The following is a 24,722-nucleotide window of genomic DNA, read 5'->3' on the forward strand; positions in this document are numbered from 1 at the left end:
GACCTCAAGACCTGCAGTCCCATGACTTCTTAATTCCTCCCACCCTAAGATACCTCTCCTCAATTCATTTCTCTCCTTCTCCAGTCCAGCCCCATGAGCTATCCCTCTAGCAATCTTGCATAGTTACTCAGGTCCTGGGGCTTTCTGCCAAAGATGTCCAGCAAAGCTTCAGCCTGGGATCATTGCAACCATCTCTTTACTCCATTTGAAAATCCAACGAATGACTGGAGCTACAGAAAATTTCACAACAGCATGGATTGAGACAACCGCAGTGCCATTGTATGTGGCAATCTTGCCAGGTGTCCGTAATCACCCTTCTTCCATTCAGGTCTCCTACCTGACCACAACCTGGCTTACTCTCACAGATCACTTCCCTTTCCATTTCCCAGAGAGAAAGGAGGTATTGGGAAAGAACTCCCTCACCCTCTGCACCTGTACTCAACTGCATCCATTACACCCTGTCTCAGTGGCAAATGTCATTCTTCAAACACACTCTCAGAATTTTTCTGTCAGGTCTAGTCTTTCTCCTAATTTTTTTCCCTTAAATTATATCCTTCTCTAGCTATAAGAATTAGGCTTTTTTCTCCTTCTCTTTGTAGCCAAATTTCTTTTGAAAATCATATTCAGTCTGCAGCTAGCTTCAAACCATGCCATTCCCAGTTACTCTTTCTACAGTGACCAGTGACCTTCTGGTTATAAAGTCTACCGGCCATTTCTAGTTCTTACCTAACTTGTCTTTTCTGTGGCATCATATACGGCTGACCAATATTTAAAAAAAAAAAAAAAAACAGAAAGAAAAGAAAGAAACAAAAGAAGGGAGAGAAGGAAGGTATGAGGAAGAGAGAAGTAAAAAATAAAAGAAAAATAATATTTTTGTTTGTTTGTTTCTCTATGACATATTTTTCTCCTGCTTCCAGGAGTGGGGTGCATTGACAATCAATGTTCTGGCCATCATGCCATTGTCCTCTCACTCTACACATTCATGTCTTCAGTTTGCATCCATATTTGTTTGGTTGATTCCTTCATTTATTCATTCATGCGTTCCTTTATGAATGCAGATACTGAGTGTCAGGTACTGGAAACGCACCACTGAATAGTTACCTTGGTCGTCAGAGTTTCCCTCTAGAGGGGAAGATGATTAAATCCATGAGTAATGGAAAGTGTGATGGAATATATGAAATCACTGAGGGAGTGAATCAGAGAAGACTTATCTCAGGTATGTAGTTTGTCATTAATTATCTCATTGAACTAACATATATACAGAGTGATCTTAGGTGCCAAGGTATCATACCATATGCTAAAAATATAACTGCTAGTAAACAGACAAATTTTCTATCCTCACGGTGTTTACAATATAGCACTGGATACAGATAAGCAAGCTGGCAGTGACAATTCTCCCTGAATAGACATGATGGGTGAGTTGAGTTGCCTTGATAGAACCAGAAACCCTAAAGATGAATAGGAGTTAATGGGTAAGAGGGAAGAAAGAACGTTTGAATGACTTCAGAATAAAATCCAAATACCTTACCACAGTCTGCAAAGTCCCATATGATGTGGGCTCTGCATATCTTTCCAACCTCTTCTCATGGACTTGCTATATTCTTATTGTACTGGCTTCCTTTCTGTTCTCTGAACATACTAAACATCTTTCTGCTGAGGCCTCTGTAGTGGCTGTTCCCTCTGCCTGCTCCTTTCAGTTCTTCACATGGTGTATTATTTATTAAACCATAGTGTCTCAGATCCAAATCTGTTCTTCTGTACTCCACCCTGTGATGCTGGGGCTGGGGATCTGCAAACCACATTCTCCATCGCCAACTACCTCTCTCCTAGGGTTTGCCACAAAAGGATACTAGAAGGAGACTGAAAGTCAGAAGGATAGAAAATGGGACTTCCTTCTTCCTAGTTACTTACTGTCATCATCAGCAATCCTATTCAGTCTGTTTTGCTACCCCTTTGCAAGGCCCCCTCTCTCATTTTCTTCCTAGGGTCTGATAATCCAAACCTCTTCTTCTTTTCCAGTATTAGAGGTGGTAGCTGCCTTCTAGAGTTTTGTTTTGTCTTTTTGGTTATCTCAGTATTCCCTTCTTGCTTACTCATTCATCCAACATCTGTTTGTGGTATCTATTCTTCATGACTGAATATGGCTGTTAGAGTACTTGGCACCAGAATTGGGTCTCAGATAACAGGGACTCTGAGACGGATTTGGTTGTGTCTTAGGCTTTGAATACAGCGATGAGTTCCTTAACCATGGGAAATGGAATGCTAGGAATTCAATACTTGGAGCGCTGTCATGATTAATTAAATTATCAATCATGTTTGACTGTGATAAAGTGACTATTAAAGGACTCGAATTCCTTAGAGAACTAAATGGTGCTGACTGACCACATACTAGTAAAAAGGATTATGATGTGGAAGACTGTTTTTCAAAGGACTAGGAAATTATAGAAAGATAACTACAAGCTGAGGCTTTAAACCTGTAACTCAAGTCATAGTTAGAAAGCTGGAAAGCTCCTATAAAGAAGGTCTAAAATTAATCTCCCTGAAGATTGGACCCAAATTGAGTGGCAGGTATAACAAATACCTTGCAAGGAGATGCCTATTCATATAAATACCCATAACCAGAGTCAGAATTTCAACATAACTCAGGTAGCCAAGTGCAAATCTGACTCAGTCAAAGAAAGCTTATAGTTTCAAAGACTAGTAATATTTTGCTAACTTATATTGGCATAAACCTGGGGAATATGTGTGGAAATCAATTCTAAGAATGTGAGACCTAGGAAGATATAACATCGGTTTAGGCTGGATTTATTGATAGATAAATAGACAATATTGATATTGCTTGCTAGAGAGTCAGAATTTAATGTGTAAGCCCATAGAGCTGTGTCTCTTGAGAGTTTCTTTGACTGGTTGGATTCAATGGGAGCCTATAATCACTGAGGTTGAGACATTTGGTCTTCCTTTGAATACTATAAATAATCCAAAGCTTAAGGAAATGAAAATGTTAGAGTGAACTTATCATGTATGACATGCTCACCAAATACCCCCACTATCTTTCCCAAGAGATCAGAGGACCCTCCCTTCATAAGTACACTGGGAAAGGTATTAGAAGGCCACCAGCATCCTTGAAAAGCAGAATGGGTGCTGTTTTCTGTAGACTGAGGATGGATGATGGTGCCACTGGTCCCAGGGACCACCTTTTGAGAAGCAACATTTGATACTAATTTATAAGAACTTTCAGAACTCATTTGCTTTCACCCATCTTTATGCAAACTCTCCCACTGTTGACAACATCTAGTTGGTAGAGCTATTATGATGAATCATGATAATTGGATCTGATGAGCAGAAAGTAGCAAGTAACTTAGGTGTCTTAATTAGACACATGCATTAGACTAGGGATCAGCAAACTACAGTCCAGTGGTCAAATCTGACCTGCTCCCTGTTTTGTAAAGTTTTACTGAAATACAGGCACAATATTAACTATGGCTGCTGTTTTGCTATAATGTCAGAGTTGCACAAAAGAGACCGTAAGGCACACAAAGCCTAAAATATTTACTATCTGGTTCTTTAAAGGAAAAAGTTTTCAAGAATTCTATCTTAGAGTAAAAGGTGGGAGAGTGACAGGAGCTGAGGACAGACAGGAAAGCTGATTGTTAAGCAAAAAGGGATAAAACTTCATCTTCCTCTTCCTTAAACTATGGGGAATTAATAAAGAATTCTTTCCAGGGGTGTGTCATTTTTAGGAAGATCATTTTTCTTTTCTTTTCTTTTCTTTTTTTAAGACAGCATCTCACTCTGCCACCCAGGTTGGAGTGTGCAGAGGCACAAGTGTGGCTCATTGCAGCAAATTCCTGGCCTCAAGCCATCCTACTTCAGCTTCCTGGGTAGCTGAGACTATAGGAGCATGCCACCATACCCACCTAATTTTTAGATTTTTTTTTTTTTTTTTTTTTTTTTTTTTTTTGTAAAGACGAGGTCTTGCTACGTTGCCCAAAATGGTCTTGAACTCCTGGCTTTAAGCAACCCTCCCACCTCGGCCTCCCAAAGCACTAGTATTACAGGCATGAGCCACCGTGCCAAGATTCTTTTTTGTGTAATGCCTCAACTGTACAATGCCCTCACAATCAGGCATTTCTAAAGCAAAACTAGAATTATGCCTGGTTGATAGAATAAAGGAGTAAACAATAAATATATTCTAAACAGTGAGGGCAGCTTGAGGAAGCTTATGTCATACATGCTTCAGTTTCTCAGACCATATTGTCAAAAATATTTATTGAGTTCCTATGTCATATCTTGCACTAATCTAAGAACCTGGAATAAGCATATTAATAGATAAAAGGTCCTGAATCCAGGAGAAGTTCACAGCCTAGAGAAAAAGCAGATGAATAAACATTTACACAATTATAATACTATATATTAAATGTATTGAGAATATATACCAAAGTTTTAACAGTGATTGTCTCTGAGTGAGTGAGGTTATAACTAGTCCCTATTCTTTTTCATCTACTTATTTTTGATATTTGTGTAAATATATTTATAATAGAATTTTTTATATAGAGAGATAAAATTTATATAGCGAGAGCCAAGGAAAACATAACAGCACTAAGGGATTAGCAGAAATACTGCAGCCTAAGTAGGCGATGGCTTCAATTAGCATGCTGTTGTGACTTTCTCTAGCAAATGTTCCATAGCCTTGGATTTTGGAAATTCACCTTTTGAAATGCCCTATAATCTAGCCCACCTCTAAATCCTTCTCTTGGACTTTAGTATAATCGAGGTTGCTAGAATGGGGCAAAGCCAGTAAGATCGACTTGCGCTTGAATCCTGTGGATCTCCTTATGCGCCCCTGGATTACTTAGAATGAATCTAAAGTGATGGGCAAATGCCACTGGGGAAAGAATGAGGGGGCACGTCAATGAATAGCTACTAATGAAGTGCAGAGAGACCCAGTGCGGTGGCTCACAACTGTAATCCCTACACTTTGGGAGGTGGACGCTGGAGGATGGCTTGAAGCCAGGTGTTTGAGGCTGCAGTGAGCCATGATTGGGCCACTGCCCTCCAGCCTGGTGAACAGAGTGAGATTCTGTCTGTATAAAAATAAAATAAAAATAAAGGATCTGGGATATGTTCTCTTTAAATAAAGTATGGAGGAAAGTTGGTGGATATTTTGCCTGAGTATATGATACAGAGAAAATATCACTCCATAAAGAAACATTTAAAATAAACTGAATAGCCAGATAGTACTGTCCACCCAAATGAGAAATTGTTATTACAAAATGCCATAGATTCAGATATTTTACCATCCTTATCCTTTATTTTTTGAAACACACACAAATAAGTCACCTTCTAAAGGGTATACAGAATGGCACCTTATAACTTCCTATGAAGATAAAGCCATCAGTCCAGTAGAGTATTCTAAAATTAGATGCGTCTTACAATTAATGGTGTCTGAGATTTGACGAAATACGGTGTTTCTCCCTTGCTCCAAGTGTAGACTTAGGCGGTGCAGTTGTACATCCAGTGCAGCACCAGGGATTCCAGAAAACCAGATGTAGTTTATTGAAGATGACCCCAGATAGACAATACATTCTTATGAGATAGAAAATAACATCTCACTAATGAATTCTATATTTTGGTGTGGCAATGTACTGTTAAGTTATTTTATTTTAGACACCCTTGAGTGAATGTGAGTGAGTCCTATTCCCAGTGAGGCACACTTTCCCCTTGGGGGTGGGGGAAGGGCACTGCAGGGGGAGATCTTTTTTCACTAACAATGGAGCTCTTGTTGGTGGCACCAAATGCTGCATCAGTTTTAATACCTTAGTTAAAATCTGGTCGTTGTTTTTTCCTTTTAATACAAGAAGAAACTTCTGCTAGAGCAAGTGTGAGTCATACACCATAAACATTCAGTGCTCAAATCCCTGTGGGTTTTGAATGCCAAATAACACTGTATACTTACATTTTTAAAAACTGCACCGTAGAATGCTAGAAAACACATGTTAAGCTCTCTAGTATTAAGTAACGCTGTGGTATTTTTTTAAAAATACGTCCTATAAAGTAAACCATTCATAAATTCCAGTGTAATGCCAGTTATGTTAAAATCTTGACTACGTCATTTAATTCTCATGCATAATCCTGTTTCACTGTTTTAACCCAATAATCAAAAGAGAAAAAAAAGATTGAGGGAAAATGTATTCTAAAGTACGTGCATACACGCAAACATTCACATGTATTTACATAACCACCTACTTAACAGATCTGGCCTCATTAAAAACACTGAGATTTCCAGTAAATCAAAATTGTCTCCAAAATATGTAAGGTTACATGAGACTCATGAAGATGTTAATGTGTATTTCAAACATCCATTAATTCAGAAAAACAATAATTTTGTACCTAAATTCTCAGTTGGCATACCATAATCTCTAAAATAATAAAGTTTCAATTCAATTACATTAGCAGTTTGCAGACAATTCATTCTAAATGAAAGTAACATTAACACTGGGCAACTTGACAGTAAAAATCAGAAGAATATATTTATGGTAATTGTCTTTGGTTAATATATGCAAATTTTGAGAGAAATTATTTTCTCCCTCTTCAAGTGTTAAAGCAAGAGGAGCCTTTTTAGTAGAATCCATTACAAAAAAATAAAATTCACAAAATAAAGCAAGGCCAAAGGGAGGAAGCATTTTACATACCTTACTGTTTGCAAAATTATACAACATCAGCAATAGGCTCAGTATATGTCTATATGCTTTGGGAAGCAGTTTTTGTATTGCCCAGTGCCCTGTATTGCTGTTTCTACAGAGAACACTCTAAAGGAAATTTACTGAGCTGAAATTATTGTGAAATACAATATTTTCACATTTGTATTGTGAAATACAAATCTTATGTATATTCTTCATTGTTTCTGACACCCTAAAAATGAATACTGCCAAAAATGTGCTAAGTTCTAAGCACAGATTGGAGCAAACAATCCTTATCACGCTTCAGACTCAACTCTTAGAAAAACTCTTTGATCACACTGCCCCACTCTGGCCAAAGACAGAAAACTGGGTTACCCCTTGAAAAGAGTGTTCGTAACATCACATACAAATTCATGTAAAATGCCTTTCGTTAAAAGATAATGTTTTCCAAGAGGGCAAAGTATTCAGATATTTTATAATTTACTTTAAAATTTCAAGTAAATGTATCTTTTGCCCCTTAAATTAACAACGTACAAGGAAATGCTATTGTTAATACTATTTCCATGAAAACATCTATTACAAAACTTGCAAAAAATAACAAAGTATTACATTGATATATAATGCCATTTGCTATATACAAATGTAAATTTTAAAAGACTGAATTATTAAACTGAACTAACACGAATAGTTTATATTCATATAATATTCATATTAGTTCAGTGTTTCACATGTGAATGGGAATACAAACTATTCATATTACTTCCGATGGAAGAATTCAGCATGTGCTGTGAATAAGAAACACAGCACCGTAATTTTTGTAATTATTTTGTTTAAGATAAAAACAGAATATGATTAAAGTCGCTGAACCTCAGTTGCCAAAACAGCCACAGTGATGTTGAAAAGCAAGCTTAAGAAATTTATAAATTCCTAGTCATAGTAACTGTTTACTCCAAAGTCATTTGTCTGGACACAGTGGTTGAAAATAGTAAAAATAGTAACACAGTTAACATATTGACCGTTTATTGTGTCAGACACCGGTCTAAGCTCTTTACATGTAATAATTCATTCATACTCATAACAGAACTATAATTTAGGCACTGTTATTATCTCCATATCACAGATAAGTAGGGAAATAGAAAGGATTAGTAACTTGTTCAAGGTCACACGGCATAAGTAAATGGTAGTTTTGGATTCAAATCCAGGTGGTCTGACACCAGCACCATGCCTCTTTCACTATGCTATATCCAGGGGAAATAAAGAACCATTTATCTTCCTCTTCTCAATGTATCTAACTATTATACTCCGAAAGAAGTGTGATGCTTTGTCCGTACTTCGATTATTAAGATCAAATCAAAAAAGTGTATGTTAATTAGGTGGGTATCACCCTAATATAAATAATAATAAAGTTAATACAAGCAAATCTTATGTGATATATCTGTATCTTTACAGGTGTATGAGTTTCTGTGTGGATGCAAATGAAAGAAGTATTAGAAATTTGAGATAACTAGCAACTGTTCATTTTTTCTGAGCCGTAACTATTATAAATTATTTCAACTATAATCTTCAACTATTTTAAGAATTAAGTGCCCAATGTCTGTATTTTTAAATTACCTGAATCTCTGTCCAGAGCTTCAACCCTGGTGACAAACTCCCCTGGATTTTGGTTTTCTTTCACTGAAGCTTCATACAGGTGCTGCTTAAACACTGGAGCCTCATCATTTACATCAAGAACAGTAATTGTCAAAGTCTGGGATGAAGAAAGTGCTGGTGTGCCATCATCCAGTGCCAGAACAATCAGAATGTGCTGAGTTTTCATTTCATAATCCAAAGGACAGGTTGTAGTTAGTAAGCCTGTTTTGAAAATGGAAGAAAAGCAACATGTAATGAATATTCTTTAGAGAAGTCATGCTTACTCCACTTATATCTAACTTGTCTACCTAATAAAAATTCAGAAGTCTTAACTGCTAAAATATGAACTGCATTAAACCATCTTTAAATGTATATACTATCTACAATTAAAAGCAAACATTTTTAGCCAGAAAAGTCATCTCAATTTAAATTATATCAAACAAAACAATTCAAGAATAATGTATGTTATGCAATTATCTACTGAGAGGACTACATTAAAATTATCTAGCCTACATCTACCTCTTTTTTAAAAAATATCTAGGATACTAACAATATATATCTTCGTGTCACATAATACACCATGTACAAAAGTAACCAAGTTACAAAAATGTGGGTATGGCTATATTCTTTAAGACAGTTGATTTTTTGTTAAAGAGTTATGATCTGGTTTCCAGCTGCATCCATGTCCCTACAAAGGACGCAAACTCATCCTTTTTAATGGCTGCATAGTATTCCATGGTGTATATGTGCCACATTTTCTTAATCCAGTCTGTCACAGATGGACATTTGGGTTGATTCCAAGTCTTTGCTATTGTGAATAGTGCTGCAATAAACATACATGTGCATGTGTCTTTGTAGTAGAATAATTTATAATCCTTTGGGCATATACCCAGTAGTGGGATGGCTGGGTCATATGGTACATTTAGTTCTAGATCCTTGAGGAATTGCCATACTGTTTTCCATCATTCTTAGCAAACTATCACAAGAACAGAAAACCAAATACCGCATGTTCTCACTCATAGGTGGGAACTGAACAATGAGATCACTTGGACTCGGGAAGGGGAACATCACACACTGGGGCCTATCATGGGGAGAGGGGAGGAGGGAGGGATTGCAATGGGGAGTTATACATGATATAAATGATGAATTGATGGGTGCTGACGAGTTGATGGGTGCAGCACACCAACATGGCATAAGTATACATATGTAACAAACCTGCACGTTATGCACATGTACCCTAGAACTTAAAGTATAATAAAAAATTAAAAAAAAAAAAGAAAATACAAAAAAAAAAAGAGTTATGATCTGTTAATATTTATTCTCAGTTAACTGCATTGTTTTAACAATGAAGAGCAAGCTGGGTGTAGTGGCTCAGGCTGGGTGTGGTGACTCACACCTGTAATCCCAGCACTTTGGGAGGCCAACGCAGGGGGATCACTTGAGGTTAGGCATTCAAGACCAGCCTGGCCTACATGGTGAAACCCCGTCTCTACTAAAAACACAAAAAGTTAGCCAGGCATGGTGATGGGCGCCTGTAATCTCAGTTTTTGGGAGGCTGAGGTAGGAGAATCACTGGAACCCAGGAGGCGGAAGCTGTAGTGAGCTGAGATTGCGCCACTGCACTCCAGCCCGGGTGGCAGAGCAAGACTCCATCTCAATTAAAAAAAAAAAAAAAAAAAAAAGCAAAGATATTATAACTCAGACAATACACTTCACAAGTAAAACATGTCTCTATCCCACTGCCATTTAAGCATGTAACCCATATAAGTCAGATGTAATAAAGACTGGCACACAGATAGCCGCTATATGATTCCAATTATCACATTTTTCTTTTAGGATTGCTGTTTGCTTCTCCCATTTTATAAGAATTTTTCATGAAATAATGAAAGAGGTTTACTGAATTCTATTTTACAAAATAATTTTTCAATAATTACTCATCACTTTATATTTCTCAGCCATAGCCACAAAAAAAAAAAAAAAAAAAAACTCACTGTCTTCTTGCAAGAAATATGAGCTTTGTGAGAGAAAAAAATCCCATCTCATGTGAATGCATTTGGCAATTATCCTTTTATGTCTTCAAAAAACATCTCCATTGAAACAGTCACTGCAATTACTCAAGAGATTCATGATACCTATATTACCAAAATACAAGTCTAATTTTATCCATCCTTTTTAACAATCTGAAATATACCTTCCTTAGCCATCTTGGAACACATTCCAAGTATTACTGAAACAGGTCCTTGGAAAGCCTCAGCTCTAACAGATATCAGCAGCCTGTGTCTGGACTATTTCTCTGTCAGTTGGGCATTTAGGTGGTGTCCATGCATGCCTCAGAATGAAACCATATGTACAGGATTTAATAAATATTTTGATGAAATTTTCCAACAGAATATAGCCAGACTATAATCATGACTTCCAAATCCTCCACATTTAATTCCATTCCAAATAATGCTTTTAATTAACAGTTGGGTCAAATGGTGTATATCTGAGATTTTCTTCTAAGGTTCATGTAGAAATAACTTTATTTTTTAGTGAATAAGATGAGAGTTTATTAATTTTTCAATATCCCCTGAAAATCAGGTAGAAGGAGGTTCATTTTGAAAGTCACAAGACTGAAAATTTGTACATTTACTCTTCCATCAAACTACATAAAAAACGTATAGTAGATGTTATCTAGCAACAAGGTGACAGCAAGACAAGTGAAGTTGAGAGTGAGTGACATTTCTGCAGAGTAACTGACAGTGAATAAATGCTTCTTCAAAAAAAGAAATGTTACATTTGATGTAAAAAGCAGGGGTCTTAATGTCCAAATGAATTCAGCCATTAAAAATATATATTATTTCCAATATTTACAAATACATATTTTTATAATCTCAAAGATAAATTTCCATACCAAAGTCTTTGAATAATGCTGTTGATTTGTCATACTGCTACCTGATTCACTATTGATACTATATTCTACCCTGCAAGGACTCACAAAGGGGGCAAAGAAGTTTTCTGTTATATATTCAGCCCATAGTGTCTCTTAGCTACAGAGCATAGTTAATATTAACAAACAGGACCATTAAAGTTGGTTTGTCAAATAAAAACTCTGTGTCTATTTTATATATATGTATAATGTATTATATATATATATATATCTCTCTCTCTAAGTTAAACAACAGAAGAAGTCAAAAATGTTTAAAGCATATGTTTCTTAAGAACCATCATTTTAAGAGAAGAAAATGAAAAATGTAAATATAAGCAAGCGATGAGAGGGTTTAATTGAAAGTGGCAGAAAAAGAAATGAAAGGCATCCAAATCAGAAAAGAAGAAGTAAAATTATCCCTGTTTGTAGATTACATGATCTCACATATAGAAAACCCTAAAGACTCCATCAAAAAACTGTTAGAACAAATAAATTCAGAAAAGGCAGGATACAAAAATCAACATTCAAAAATCAGTTGCATTTCTACACACTAACAAGGAACTATCTGAAAAGGAAACTAGAAAAACAATTCCAAAGGTGCGGAGCAAGATGGCCGAATAGGAACAGCTCCAGTCTCCAGCTCCCAGTGCGAGTGACACAGAAGACGGGTGATTTCTGCATTTTCAACTGAAGTACCTGGTTCATCTCACTAGGGAGTGCCGGACAATTGGTGCTGGTCAGCTGCTGCAGCCCGACCAGTGAGAACTGAAGTAGGATGAGGTGTCGCCTCACCTGGGAAGTGCAAGGGAGAAGGGAATCCCTTTTCCTAGCCAGGGGAACTGAGACACACAACACCTGGAAAATCAGGTAACTCCCACCCCAATACTGCAGTTTACCAAGGGTCTTAGCAAACGGCACACTAGGAGATTATATCCCACACCTGGCTGGGAGGGTCCCACACCCACAGAAGTCTGCGATCTAACTGCAAGGCAGCAGCTAGGCTGAGGGAGAGGCGCCCGTCATTGCTGAGGCTTAAGTAGGTAAACAAAGCCACTGGGAAGCTCGAACTGGGTGGAGCTCACAGCAGCTCAAAGAGGCTTGCCTGTTTCTGTAGACTCCACCTCTGGGGACAGGGCACAGCTAAACAAAAAACAAACAAAAAAAAGCAGCAGAAACCTCTACAGACTCAGACGACCCTGTCTGACAGCTTTGAAGAGAGCAGTGGATCTCCCAACACGGAGACTGAGATCTGAGAACGGACAGACTGCCTGTTCAAGTGGGTCCCTGACCCCTGAGTAGCCTAACTGGGAGATATCCCCCACTAGGGGCAGACCGACACACCACAACTCACACGGCAGGGTACACCCCTGAGACGAAGCTTCCAAAGCAAGAATCAGACAGGTACACTCACTGTTCAGCAATATTCTATCTTCTGCAGCCTCCACTGCTGATACCCAGGCAAACAGGGTCTGGAGTGGACCCCAAGCAATCTCCAGCAGACCTACAGCTGAGGGTCCTGACTGTTAGAAGGAAAACTAACAAACATGAAGGACACCCTCACCAAAACCCCATCAGTACGTCACCATCATCAAAGACCAAAGGCAGATAAAACTACAAAGATAGGGAAAAAGCAGGGCAGAAAAGCTGGAAATTCAAAAAATAACAGCACATCTCCCCCTCCAAAGGAATGCAGCTCTTCGCCAGCAATGGATCAAGGCTGGACGGAGAATGACTTTGATGAGCTGAGAGAAGAAGGCTTCAGTCCATCAAACTTCTCAGAGCTAAAGGAGGAATTACGTACCCAGTGCAAAGAAACTAAAAATCTTGAAAAAAGAGTGGAAGAATTGATAACTAGAATAATTAATGCAGAGAAGGCCATAAATGAACTGACAGAGATAAAAATCACGACACGAGAAATACGTGACAAATGAACAAGCTTCAGTAACCGACTCAATCAACTGGAAGAAAGAGTATCAGTGATTGAGGATCAAATGAATGAAATGAAGCGAGAAGAGAAGTCCAAAGAAAAAAGAGGAAAAAGAAATTAACAAAGCCTTCAAGAAGTATGGGATTATGTGAAAAGACCAAATCTACGTCTGATTGGGGTGCCTGAAAGTGAGGGGGAAAATGGAACCAAGTTGGAAAACACTCTTCAGGATATCATCCAGGAGAACTTCCCCAACCTAGTAGGGCAGGCCAACATTCAAATTCAGGAAATACAGAGAACACCACAAAGATACTCCTAGAGAAGAGCAACTCCAAGACACATAATTGTCAGATTCACCAAAGTTGAAATGAAGGAAAAACTGTTAAGGGGAGCCAGAGAGAAAGGTCGGGTTACCCACAAAGGGAAGCCCATCAGACTAACAGTGGATCTCTCGGCAGAAACTCTACAAGCCAGAAGAGAGTGGGGGCCAATAGTCAACATTCTTAAAGAAAAGAATTTTCAACCCAGAATTTCATATCCAGCCAAACTAAGTTTCATAAGTGAAGGAGAAATAAAATCCTTTACAGATAAGCAAATGCTTAGAGATTTTGTCACCACCAGGCCTGCCTTACAAGAGACCCTGAAGGAAGCACTAAACATGGAAAGGAACAACCGGTACCAGTCATTGCAAAAACATGCCAAAATGTAAAGACCATCGATGTTAGGAAGAAACTGCATCAACTAATGAGCAAAATAACCAGTTAATATCATAATGGCAGGATCAAGTTCACACATAACAATATTAACCTTAAATGTAAATGGACTAAATGGTCCAAGTAAAAGACACAGACTGACAAATTGGATAAAGAGTCAAGACCCATCAGTTTGCTGTATTCAGGAGACCCATCTCACATGCAGAGACGCACATAGGCTCAAAATAAAGGGATGGAGGAAGATCTATCAAGCAAATGGAGAACAAAAAGAAGCAGGGGTTGCAATCCTAGTCTCTGATAAAACAGACTTTAAACCATCAAAGATCAAAAGAGACAAAGAAGGCCATTACATAATGGTAAAGGGATCAATTCAACAGGAAGAGCTAACTATATATGCACCTAATACAGGAGCACCCAGATTCATAAAGCAAGTCCTTAGAGACTTACAAAGAGACTTAGACTCCCATACAATAATAATGAGAGACTTCAACACCCCACCGTCAACGTTAGACAGCTCAACGAGACAGAAAGTTAACAAGAATATCCAGGAATTGAACTCATCTCTGCACCAAGCAGAGCTAATAGACATCTACAGAACTCTCCACCCCAAATCAACAGAATATACATTCTTCTCAGCACCACATCGCACTTATTCCAAAATTGACCACATAATTGGAAGTAAAGCACTCCTCAGCAAATGTAAAAGAATATAAATTATAACAAACTGTCTCTCAGACCACAGTGCAATCAAATTAGAACTCAGGACTAATTGAAGAAACTCAATCAAAACCGTTCAACTACATGGAAACTGAACAACTTGCTCCTGAATGACTACCGGGTCCATAACGAAATGAAGGCAGAAATAAAGATGTTCTTTGAAACCAATGAGAACAACGATACAACATACCAGAATCTCTGGGACACATTTAAAGCAGTGTGTAGAGGGAAATTTACAGCACTAATGCCCACAAGAGAAAGCTGGAAAGATCTAAAATTGACACTCTAACATAACAATTAAAAGAACTAGAGAAGCAAGAACAAACCCATTCAAAAGCTAGCAGAAGGCAAGAAATAACTAAGATCAGAGCAGAACTGAAGGAGATAGAGACACAAAAAACCCTTCAAAAAATCAATGAATCCAGGAGTTGGTTTTTTGAAAAGATCAACAAAGTTGATAGAACGCTAGCAAGACTAATAAAGAAGAAAAGAGAGAGGAATCAAATAGACACAATAAAAAATGATAAAGGGGATATCACCACCGACCCCACAGAAAAACAAACTACCATCAGAGAATACTAAAAACACCTCTATGCAAATAAACTAGAAAATCTAGAAGAAATGGATAATTTCCTGGACACTTACCCTCTCCCAAGACTAAACCAGGAAGAAGTTGAATCCCTGAATAGACCAATAGGAGGCTCTGAAATTGAGGCAATAATTAATAGCCTACCAACCAAAAAAAGTCCAGGACCAGACGGATTCACAGTTGAATTCTATCAGAGGTACAAAGAGGAGCGGGTACCATTCCTTCTGAAACTATTCCAATCAATTGAAAAAGAGGGAATCCTCCCTAACTCATTTTACGGGGACAACATCATCCTGATACCAAAGCCTGGCAGAGATATAACAAAAAAAAAAGAGAATTTTAGACCAATATCCCTGATGAACATCGATGCAAAAAAGTTCAATAAAATACTGGCAAGCCGAATCCAGCAGCACATCAAAAAGCTTATCCACCATGATCAAGTGGGCTTCATCCCTCGGATGCAAGGCTGGTTCAACATTCACAAATCAATAAACGTAATCCAGCATATAAACAGAACCAAAGACAAAAATCACATGATTATGTCAATAGATGCAGAAAAGGCCTCTGACAAAATTCAACAGCCCTTCATGCGAAAAACTCTCAAAAAATTCGGTATTGATGGAATGTATCTCAAAATAATAAGAGCTATTCATGACAAACCCACAGCTAATATCATACTGAATGGGCAAAAACTGGAAGCATTCCCTCTGAAAACTGGCATAAGACAAGGATGCCCTCTCTCACCACTCCTATTCAACGTAGTGTTGGAAGTTCTGGCTAGGGCAATCAGGCAAGAGAAAGAAATAAAGGGTATTCAGTTAGGAAAAGAAGAAATCAAATTGTCCCTGTTTGCAGATGGCATGATTGTATATTTAGAAAACCCCATCATCTCAGCCAAAAATCTCCTTAAGCTGATAAGCAACTTCAGCAAAGTCTCAAGAATCAAAATTAATGTGCAAAAATCACAAGCATCCTTATACACTAGTAACAGACAAATAGAGAGCCAAATCAGGAATGAACTTCTATTCACAATTGCTTCAAAGAGAATAAAATACCTAGGAATCCAACTTACAAGAGATGTAAAGGACCTCCTCAAGGAGAACTACAAACCGCTGCTCAGTGAAATGAAGGAGGACACAAACAAATGGAAGAACATGCCATGCTTATGGATAGGAAGAATCAATATCGTGACAATGGCCATACTGCTCAAGGTAATTTATAGATTCAATGCCATCCCCATCAAGCTACCAATGAGTTTCTTCACAGAATTGGAAAAAACGGCTTTAAAGTTCATATGGAACCAAAAAAGAGCCCGCATTGCCAAGACAATCCTAAGTCAAAAGAACAAAGCCGGAGGCATCACGCTACCTGACTTCAAACTATACTACAAGGCTACAGTAACCAAAACAGCATGGTACTGGTACCAAAACAGAGATATAGACCAATGGAACAGAACAGAGTCCTCAGAAATAATACCACACATCTACAGCCATCTGATCTTTGACAAACCTGAGAGAAACAAGAAATGGGGAAAGGATTCCCTATTTAATAAATGGTGCTGGGAAAATTGGCTAGCCATAAGTAGAAAGCTGAAACTGGATCCTTTCCTTACACCTTATACGAAAATTATTTCAAGATGGATTAGAGACTTAAATGTTAGACCTAATACCATAAAAACCCTAGAAGAAAACCTAGGTAATACCATTCAGGACATAGGCATGGGCAAGAACTTCATGTCTAAAACACCAAAAGCAACAGCAACAAAAACCAAAATTGACAAATGGGATCTATTTAAACTAAAGAGTTTCTGCACAGCAAAAGAAACTACCATCAGAGTGAACAGGCAACCTACAGAATGGGAGAAAATTTTTGCAATCTACTCATCTGACAAAGGGCTAATATCCAGAACCTACAAAGAACTCAAACAAATATATAACAAAAAAACAAACAACCCCATCAAAAAGTGGGCAAAGGATATGAACAGATATTTCTTAAAAGAAGACATACATACAGCCAACAGACACATGAAAAAATGCTCGTCATCACTGGCCATCAGAGAAATGCAAATCAAAACCACAATGAGATACCATCTCACACCAGTTAGAATGGCAATCATTAAAAAGTCAGGAAACAACAGGTGCTGGAGAGGATGTGGAGAAATAGGAACACTTTTACACTGTTGGTGGGATTGTAAACGAGTTCAACCATTATGGAAAACAGTATGGCGATTCCTCAAGGATCTAGAACTAGAAGTATCATATGACCCAGCCATCCCATTACTGGGTATATACCCAAAGGATTATAAATCATGCTGCTATAAAGACACGTGCACACATATGTTCATTGCGGCACTATTCACAATAGCAAAGACTTGGAATCAACCCAAATGTCCATCAGCGACAGACTGGATTAAGAAAATGTGGCACATATACACCATGGAATACTATGCAGCCATAAAAAAGGATGAGTTTGCATCCTTTGTAGGGACATGGATGCAGCTGGAAACCATCATTCTCAGCAAACTATCGCAAGAACAGAAAACCAAACACCACATGTTCTCACTTATAGGTGGGAACTGAACAATGAGATCTCTTGGACTCAGGAAGGGGAACATTACACACCGGGGCCTATTATGGGGAGGGGGGAGAGGGGAGGGATTGCATTGGGAATTATACCTGATGTAAATGAAGAGTTGATGGGTGCTGACAAGTTGATGGGTGTAGCACACCAACATGGCACAAGTACACATATGTAACAAACCTGCACGTTATGCACATGTACCCTAGAACTTAAAGTATAATAATAATTTAAAAAAAAAAAGAAGAAGAAAAAAAAAGAAAAACAATTCCATTGACAATAGCACAAAAAGGAGTAAAATAAAACACTCAGGGATAAAGCTAACTAATGAGGTGAGTATCTTGTATATTGAAAACCACAAAACAATGATGAAAGAAATTAAAGAAGATACAAATGGAAAGACATGTATGTTCATGGAGTGAAAGGTCTAATATTATTAAAATGTTCATACTACCCAAACTGATCTACAAATTCAATGCAATCTCTACCAAAATCTCTGTGGCATTTGTTGCAGAAATAGAAAAAAATAATATGACAATTCAAATGGAATCTCAAAGAATCCCAAATAGTCAAAATAATCTTGAGGAAGAACAAAGCTGAAGGCATTACACTTCCTGGCTTTGATATATTACAAAGCTGCCATAATCAAAACAGTATGGTATTGGTATAGGACAAACATTTAGGCCAATGGAACAGTGTAGAGAGCACAGAAATAAATCCACCTGTATATAGTCAATTGATCTTGAACAAAGTTTCCAATAATACACATTAGAAAAAGGCTAATCTCTTCAACAAATGGTGTGGGGAAACTGGATATCCACATGCAAAAGAATGAAGTTGTATCTTCATTTTACACCATACAAAAATAATACAAAATGAAATGGATTAAAGACTTCAATGTAATACCTGAAACTATAAAGGTCCTAGAAGGAAACACAGAGGGGAAAGCTTTGTGACTTGAGTGTTGGCAATTATTTCATGGGCAGACAACAAAAACACAGACTACAAATCAAAAATAAACAAGAGGGACTACATACAATTAAGAAGCTTCTGCACAGCAAAGAAAAAGGCAACCTACAGAATGGAAGAAAGTATTTGTAAACCAACTATCTGATGAGGGGTTAATATCCAGAATATATATTTAAAAACTCCTACAACTAAACATAAGAAAACCAAATAACCTAATTTTAAAATGAACAAATGACTTGAATAGAAACAGCTCCAAAAAAGACATACAACAGCTAATAGGTATATGAAAAAATGCTCAATGTCACGAATTATTTGAGAAATGCAAGTCAAAACCACAATGAGATATCACTCATACCTCTTAGGATGGCTATTATTGAAAAAAAAAAAAAAGACAAGTATTGGGGAGAGACTAGAGAACTTGGAACCCTTGTACGCTGTTGGTGGGAATTCAAAATGTTACAGTCACTAAGGAAAATAGCATGGATGTTCCTCCAAAAATAAAAATAGTACTACCATATGGCCCAGCAACTCCACTTTTGGATATTTATACAAAATAATTGAAATCAGGATCTTGAAGAGAGAGTAGCATGCCCATGTTTACTGCAGCACCATCCACAATAGCTAAGATGTGGAAACAACCTAAAAATGTGAATCGGAAGATGAATGGATAAAGAAAATGTGGTATGTGCATACAATTGAAGACAACTCAGTCTTAAAAAAGAAAGACATTCTGCAAGACTTGACAGTATGGATAAATCTTGAGGACATTTTGCTAGGTAAAATAAGCCGGTCACAAAAAGACAAAACTCCATTATTAAATTTACATGAAGTATCTAAAATAGTCTAATTCATGGAATCAAAGGGTGCTGGTTGTCAGAGGTTGGATGGAAGGGAAAATGGGAGATACTCAAGTTTCAGTTAAGCAAGGTGAATAATCTCTAGATATATGCTGTGCAACATTCAACCCATAGTCAACAACAATGTATTGTACAGTTAAAACTTTGTCAGGAGGGTGGGTCTCATGTTTTCTTACCACAATAAAATAAAATATTTTTAAAAGTGACATACAGGCACTGTACCTGATGACTCATCTAGCATAAACGCCATATTTTCATTTCCTGAGAGGATGCTGTATGTTACTTTTCCATTCCTTCCTTCATCTGGATCGTGAGCAATTATATGGTGCACCAAGGAGCCCACTGTGACATCCTCTTTGACATGGGCAATGGGGAAAGACATAAAAGTGGGGTTGTGGTCATTTACATCCAAAATCACTATTTGTGCTGTCAGTGATCTCAGACGCCGGTCTGTCACATTCACAGCCTGATCAGACGCTGTTACTGTCAGGATGACAGTTGGAATGCTCTCTCTGTCAAGAGGGGACACAGTGACTAGTGTGCCAAATGAGGGGTGGATGAGAAATGGATTCATGCCAGAGTTGTGGGATTCAATGTAGTATTGTATTCTACTGTTCAAAAAACTGCCATCACCATCTTTGGCATTGAAGACATACACCAGGGTTCCTATGGGAACATTCTCCTCTATGCTGATCACAATGAACTCATCCTGGAAAGATGGGGAATGGTCATTCTGATCTTCCACATCAATACTAAGGAAGACTGTGCTACTCAGGGCAAGGTTTTTGCTATGGTCTGTAGTAATCACTCTGAAAAGATAATGAGATGTCATCTCATAATCAAGTTCTTTAGAAAGAAACAAGTCTCCGGTTGAGCTGTCTATTTCAAAGTGTCCATTCTTATCATCTGCAACAATACTAAAATGTAACTTTCCATTATGATGTTGTTGAAGGTGATCAGGTGACTTTATCAAGCTCATTATTTTTGCAGGCTTCAAATTTTCTGGTATAACTAAATGTCTAATATTCTGAGACATGATTGCTCTCCCTTTGGATAGTGGGATCACCTGAAATACGAATAAAAGAGATATTAATTTGGGGTATTTTTAAAACAGTTTGGTCAACACAGGTAATAATATTATTTTGAAAGCAATTTCCTTCCATGTATGTGATCATATGTTAATGAGTGAGAAAAATGTCAGTTTTATATTATGTAATTCCAGTATGTCTCAGAAGATCAAAAACTGCTAATATTTAGGAGATAAGAGCTACAGAATTTTCTATTTCCCAGTTTGCTGTATTGTGTGAAATGACAGTTTGGTAAAGCCATGCTATAGTTAAGCTGAACTGTAGCCTTGTGGATTCTTCAATGGGAATGCAGATAGCTAGTTCTCCAAATTATTTTAAATACTACAGATCAATCTAGCCATGATGACAACATCTGTGTCCCTTTAAGTATCATATGTCTTTGTTTGTCTAAAACAAGAAACTAGAAGTATGACCATGTATATTTTTCTCTTAACCCACATATCCTTAAGCAGTAAAGAATATAATTTGGAAACAGAGTTCTTGTGGATATATATCCTTGGTTATTGTATATACCTGTATTAATATTTCTGATTATCACATGCATGCACAAAGAAACTAACTATATGCACAGTCATCTTCTTTTTGAGTGGTTGGTGTAATTTTTTTCCTACTATGGAGACTTCCCACAACTTGTTTGCCCATTATGATTAAAGTAAAGCCTTAAAATACGAAATCTGAAGTTACTTTTCCAAATTTAAAAAAATTACAAAAAACTATGTCATTTATTATATGGCCATTTGTTTATATACAAGTTTCTCCTGCAAATTTAGCAGGTCCTTGATATTAGGAATAAGTACAAGAAAAGATACCTTTTGTCCATTATAAACAAAGCAACATAAATGCCAAGTGATGATTATCTTGTCAAGAACTGTACAAAGCTAATTTGCAAAATAATTTGGGTCTAAATCATTTCTCTAGTGATAGCAAAAAGCTAAGAATGCTATGTGCAATGCCATCTTAAAACAGTATTCATGTCACATACATACATATTCACACACATACATATTACATGTATCTTCACTCTATAAACTTGTAATAAAAGTCAAATGAAATATGTAGATGTCCTTCCATATTTTATGGTGACGACATTACCTGAATATTAAGAACTGCCTGTCCTTGAAGAGGAGGCACTCCCTGGTCAGTGGCAGTGACAGTCATTCTGTAAGAAGGTCTATAATCATATGAAAGTACTGTGGTTGTTCTTATTTCACCACTGTTGGCATCAATCTTAAAGTGCTCAGAATGATCTTCTATACACACATAAGAAAATTAAGAAATGAATGTTAATTGACAATGCAGAAAACAGAGAATCAATTAATCCAATATATTGATCATTTGAAAGATTTATTTGCTTTAAATTCTATGAAAGTGTGAACACAAAAATGACACTAAAAATAGACAAGAAACATCAGTTTTTAAAAAGTTTTATTATGGAAAATGTCAAGCATATAAAAAAGTGAATAAAATGGTATAATAAACTTTCATGAGTCCATCACCTAGCTTCAACAATGATCAACTCATGGCCAATCTTATTTCATATACTCCCCATGTATTTACTTCTCTTCTCCCATTTTTTTGAAGTAAGTTCCAGAAATCATATTATTTCTTCTGTATATATTTCAAAATGCATCTCTAAAAAATAAGAAATACTTTTAACACAATCACAGTACCATATTATACCTTAAAAATTAATAATGATTCACTAACATCACCAAATATCTCGTAAGTTTTCAAATTTTCAATCATCCCATAAATACTCCTTATTTTTCTTGTTTGTTCACATTAAGATGAAAATAAAGTCCATATATTGCATATTTCTTTAATCTATGGATTCCTGCCACCCATCTCTTTAACTGTTCTTGCAATTCATTTGTTGAATAAACTGGACCTTGTATCCTGACATTTTCCATGATCTAGATTTGCGTTGCATCTCCAATATGTAGCATAATATATTCTTCTATTCTCTGTGTTTTCCTTAAATTGGGAGGTAGATCTAGGGAACTGACAAGATTCAGGTCAGGTTTGATTTTTTTTTTTTTTTGCAAGACTACTTCACAAATAGTGCTTTTTCCCTTCAAAGGCATAGATCTAGCTGCCTTAAAAATAAATAAATAAAAATATAAACAAAACAACAATGAGGTCTCTCTCTGTCACCCAGGCTAGAGCACAATTGTGCCATGATAGCTCACTGCAGCCTGAAGTTCATGGTCGCAAGTGATCCTCACACCTTGGCCTCCCAAACAGCTGGGACTACGGGCATGGGCCAAAAGCTCGTTGTTTTTGATGTTGGCCCCCAACTAATGCACAGCCTAGATCCATTAATTATTCTTTAAGTATTGTGAAGTATAATACAGTTGACATCCCAAATCCAAAAATACGAGATCCAAAATTCAAAACTTTTTGAGTACTGACGTAACACTCGCTACAAGTGGAAAACTCTACACCTGATTCATCAGATGGGTTGCAGTCAAAACACAGTCAAAACTTTGTTTCATGCACAAAGTTATAAAAAGTGTTGAATGAAATTACCTTCAGGCTATGCATATAGATGTCTGTAAAAAATGAATTTCATGTTTAGACTTGGGTCTCATTCCCAAGATATCTCATTATATACATGCAAATATTCCAATAAAAAAAAAAAAAACACCAAAAAAAAATCCAAAACCTGAAACACCTCTGGTCCCAAGCATTTTAGACAAAGGATACTCAATACATACTGCATTCTGCTTTATCATCCCTTTTTCATATATTAGCTGGAATATTTCAATAAATAGAAACTTTCAGAGAAAGAGTTCATTATAAGAAACACAGGATAAATGCTTGATGACTTAAACTTTTATTTAACAGTTTTTGAAATACTGAGTTGGCTCACTAACATCCACCAATGTTCCAATTATGATAAGTAACATTTTGTCTTGCTTTTGTTTTGGAAATCATTAAGCATGATTTAAACATATTAGTGGTGTTTCAATATATTGCCATTATTATCCGTATTGATGCTCATATTGTCCCACCGCTGAACATTGGGATCTGCTTAAAGTTGGTTCCTGGATCTCTTTCCATGATCCTAACAGTGTTTAGTAGCCTCCTTGTAACTGGTATGACAAAATGGTGCAGACTCATCTTGTAGATTTCCTGACTGTGACCTGACATCACCATTTCTCCAAGGACTCCTGGTTCCTTTTCGTGGAAAATGGTTTTGGGAGAACATATTTGGCACATTAGGGGTGCTCATTGTTTCTGGCTTTGTCATCATTTCTAGGCCTTTTCAGTGGACAGAGAACACACAGGCACACATCTACACATTCATATTGATGCTTATAATTCAAATTGGTATCACAGGGTTTTGAGTTAAATAACAGATTTAAAATCTGAATATTTCAAACATTTCAAACCTCAGAAAAATCCTGATTAGAAGCTCCCCTCCATTCTTTAGTTCAACAGTTGCTGATTCATTACTATGGACCAAATACTTTACCAGTTATTAGGGATATAAGGGCAAATAAAAAAGAAGCCCTGTCTTCAAGAAATTCATAGCATGGAAGCAGGCAATTATGTAACATTTATTAGTTGTGATTTCTATGCTTTAACCCATTGATTTTATTCTCAAAGAAATACTATAGAATGCATTCATGAATATGATACATACCTTTATTACCCTTATACGGATTTTCATCTCATTATTTTACCATATATTTTGTAGTCACTTCTATTTTACTATCAGATAAAAAATAAAGATAGGACACATGCACACGTATGTTTATTGCGGCACTATTCACAATAGCAAAGACTTGGAATCAACCCAAATGTCCATCTGTGACAGACTGGATTAAGAAAATGTGGCACATATACACCATGGAATACTATGCAGCCATAAAAAAGGATGAGTTTGCGTCCTTTGTAGGGACATGGATGCAGCTGGAAACCATCATTCTTAGCAAACTATCACAAGAACAGAAAACTAAACACCGCGTGTTCTCACTCATAGGTGGGAACTGAACAATGAGATCACTTGGACTCGGGAAGGGGAACATCACACACTGGGGCCTATCATGGGGAGGGGGGAGG

General features: G+C 37.0%; 1 protein-coding gene across 1 annotated transcript in view; it reads right to left on the reverse strand.

The window, feature by feature from the left end:
* Positions 1-24,722, reverse strand: part of DCHS2 (dachsous cadherin-related 2) — a 277,604-nt gene that overhangs the window by 75,230 nt on the left and 177,652 nt on the right. Inside the window, exons 8-10 of the mRNA XM_030926304.1 lie at positions 21,747-21,904; positions 19,789-20,632; positions 8,292-8,531 (exon numbers count right to left, since the gene is read on the reverse strand). Coding sequence (XP_030782164.1) covers positions 8,292-8,531; positions 19,789-20,632; positions 21,747-21,904 — 1,242 coding nt within the window. The remainder of the gene's footprint in view (positions 1-8,291; positions 8,532-19,788; positions 20,633-21,746; positions 21,905-24,722) is intronic.

Source organism: Rhinopithecus roxellana, chromosome 2 (genome assembly GCF_007565055.1).
Source record: "Rhinopithecus roxellana isolate Shanxi Qingling chromosome 2, ASM756505v1, whole genome shotgun sequence".
In the NCBI taxonomy this organism is placed as follows: domain Eukaryota; kingdom Metazoa; phylum Chordata; class Mammalia; order Primates; family Cercopithecidae; genus Rhinopithecus; species Rhinopithecus roxellana.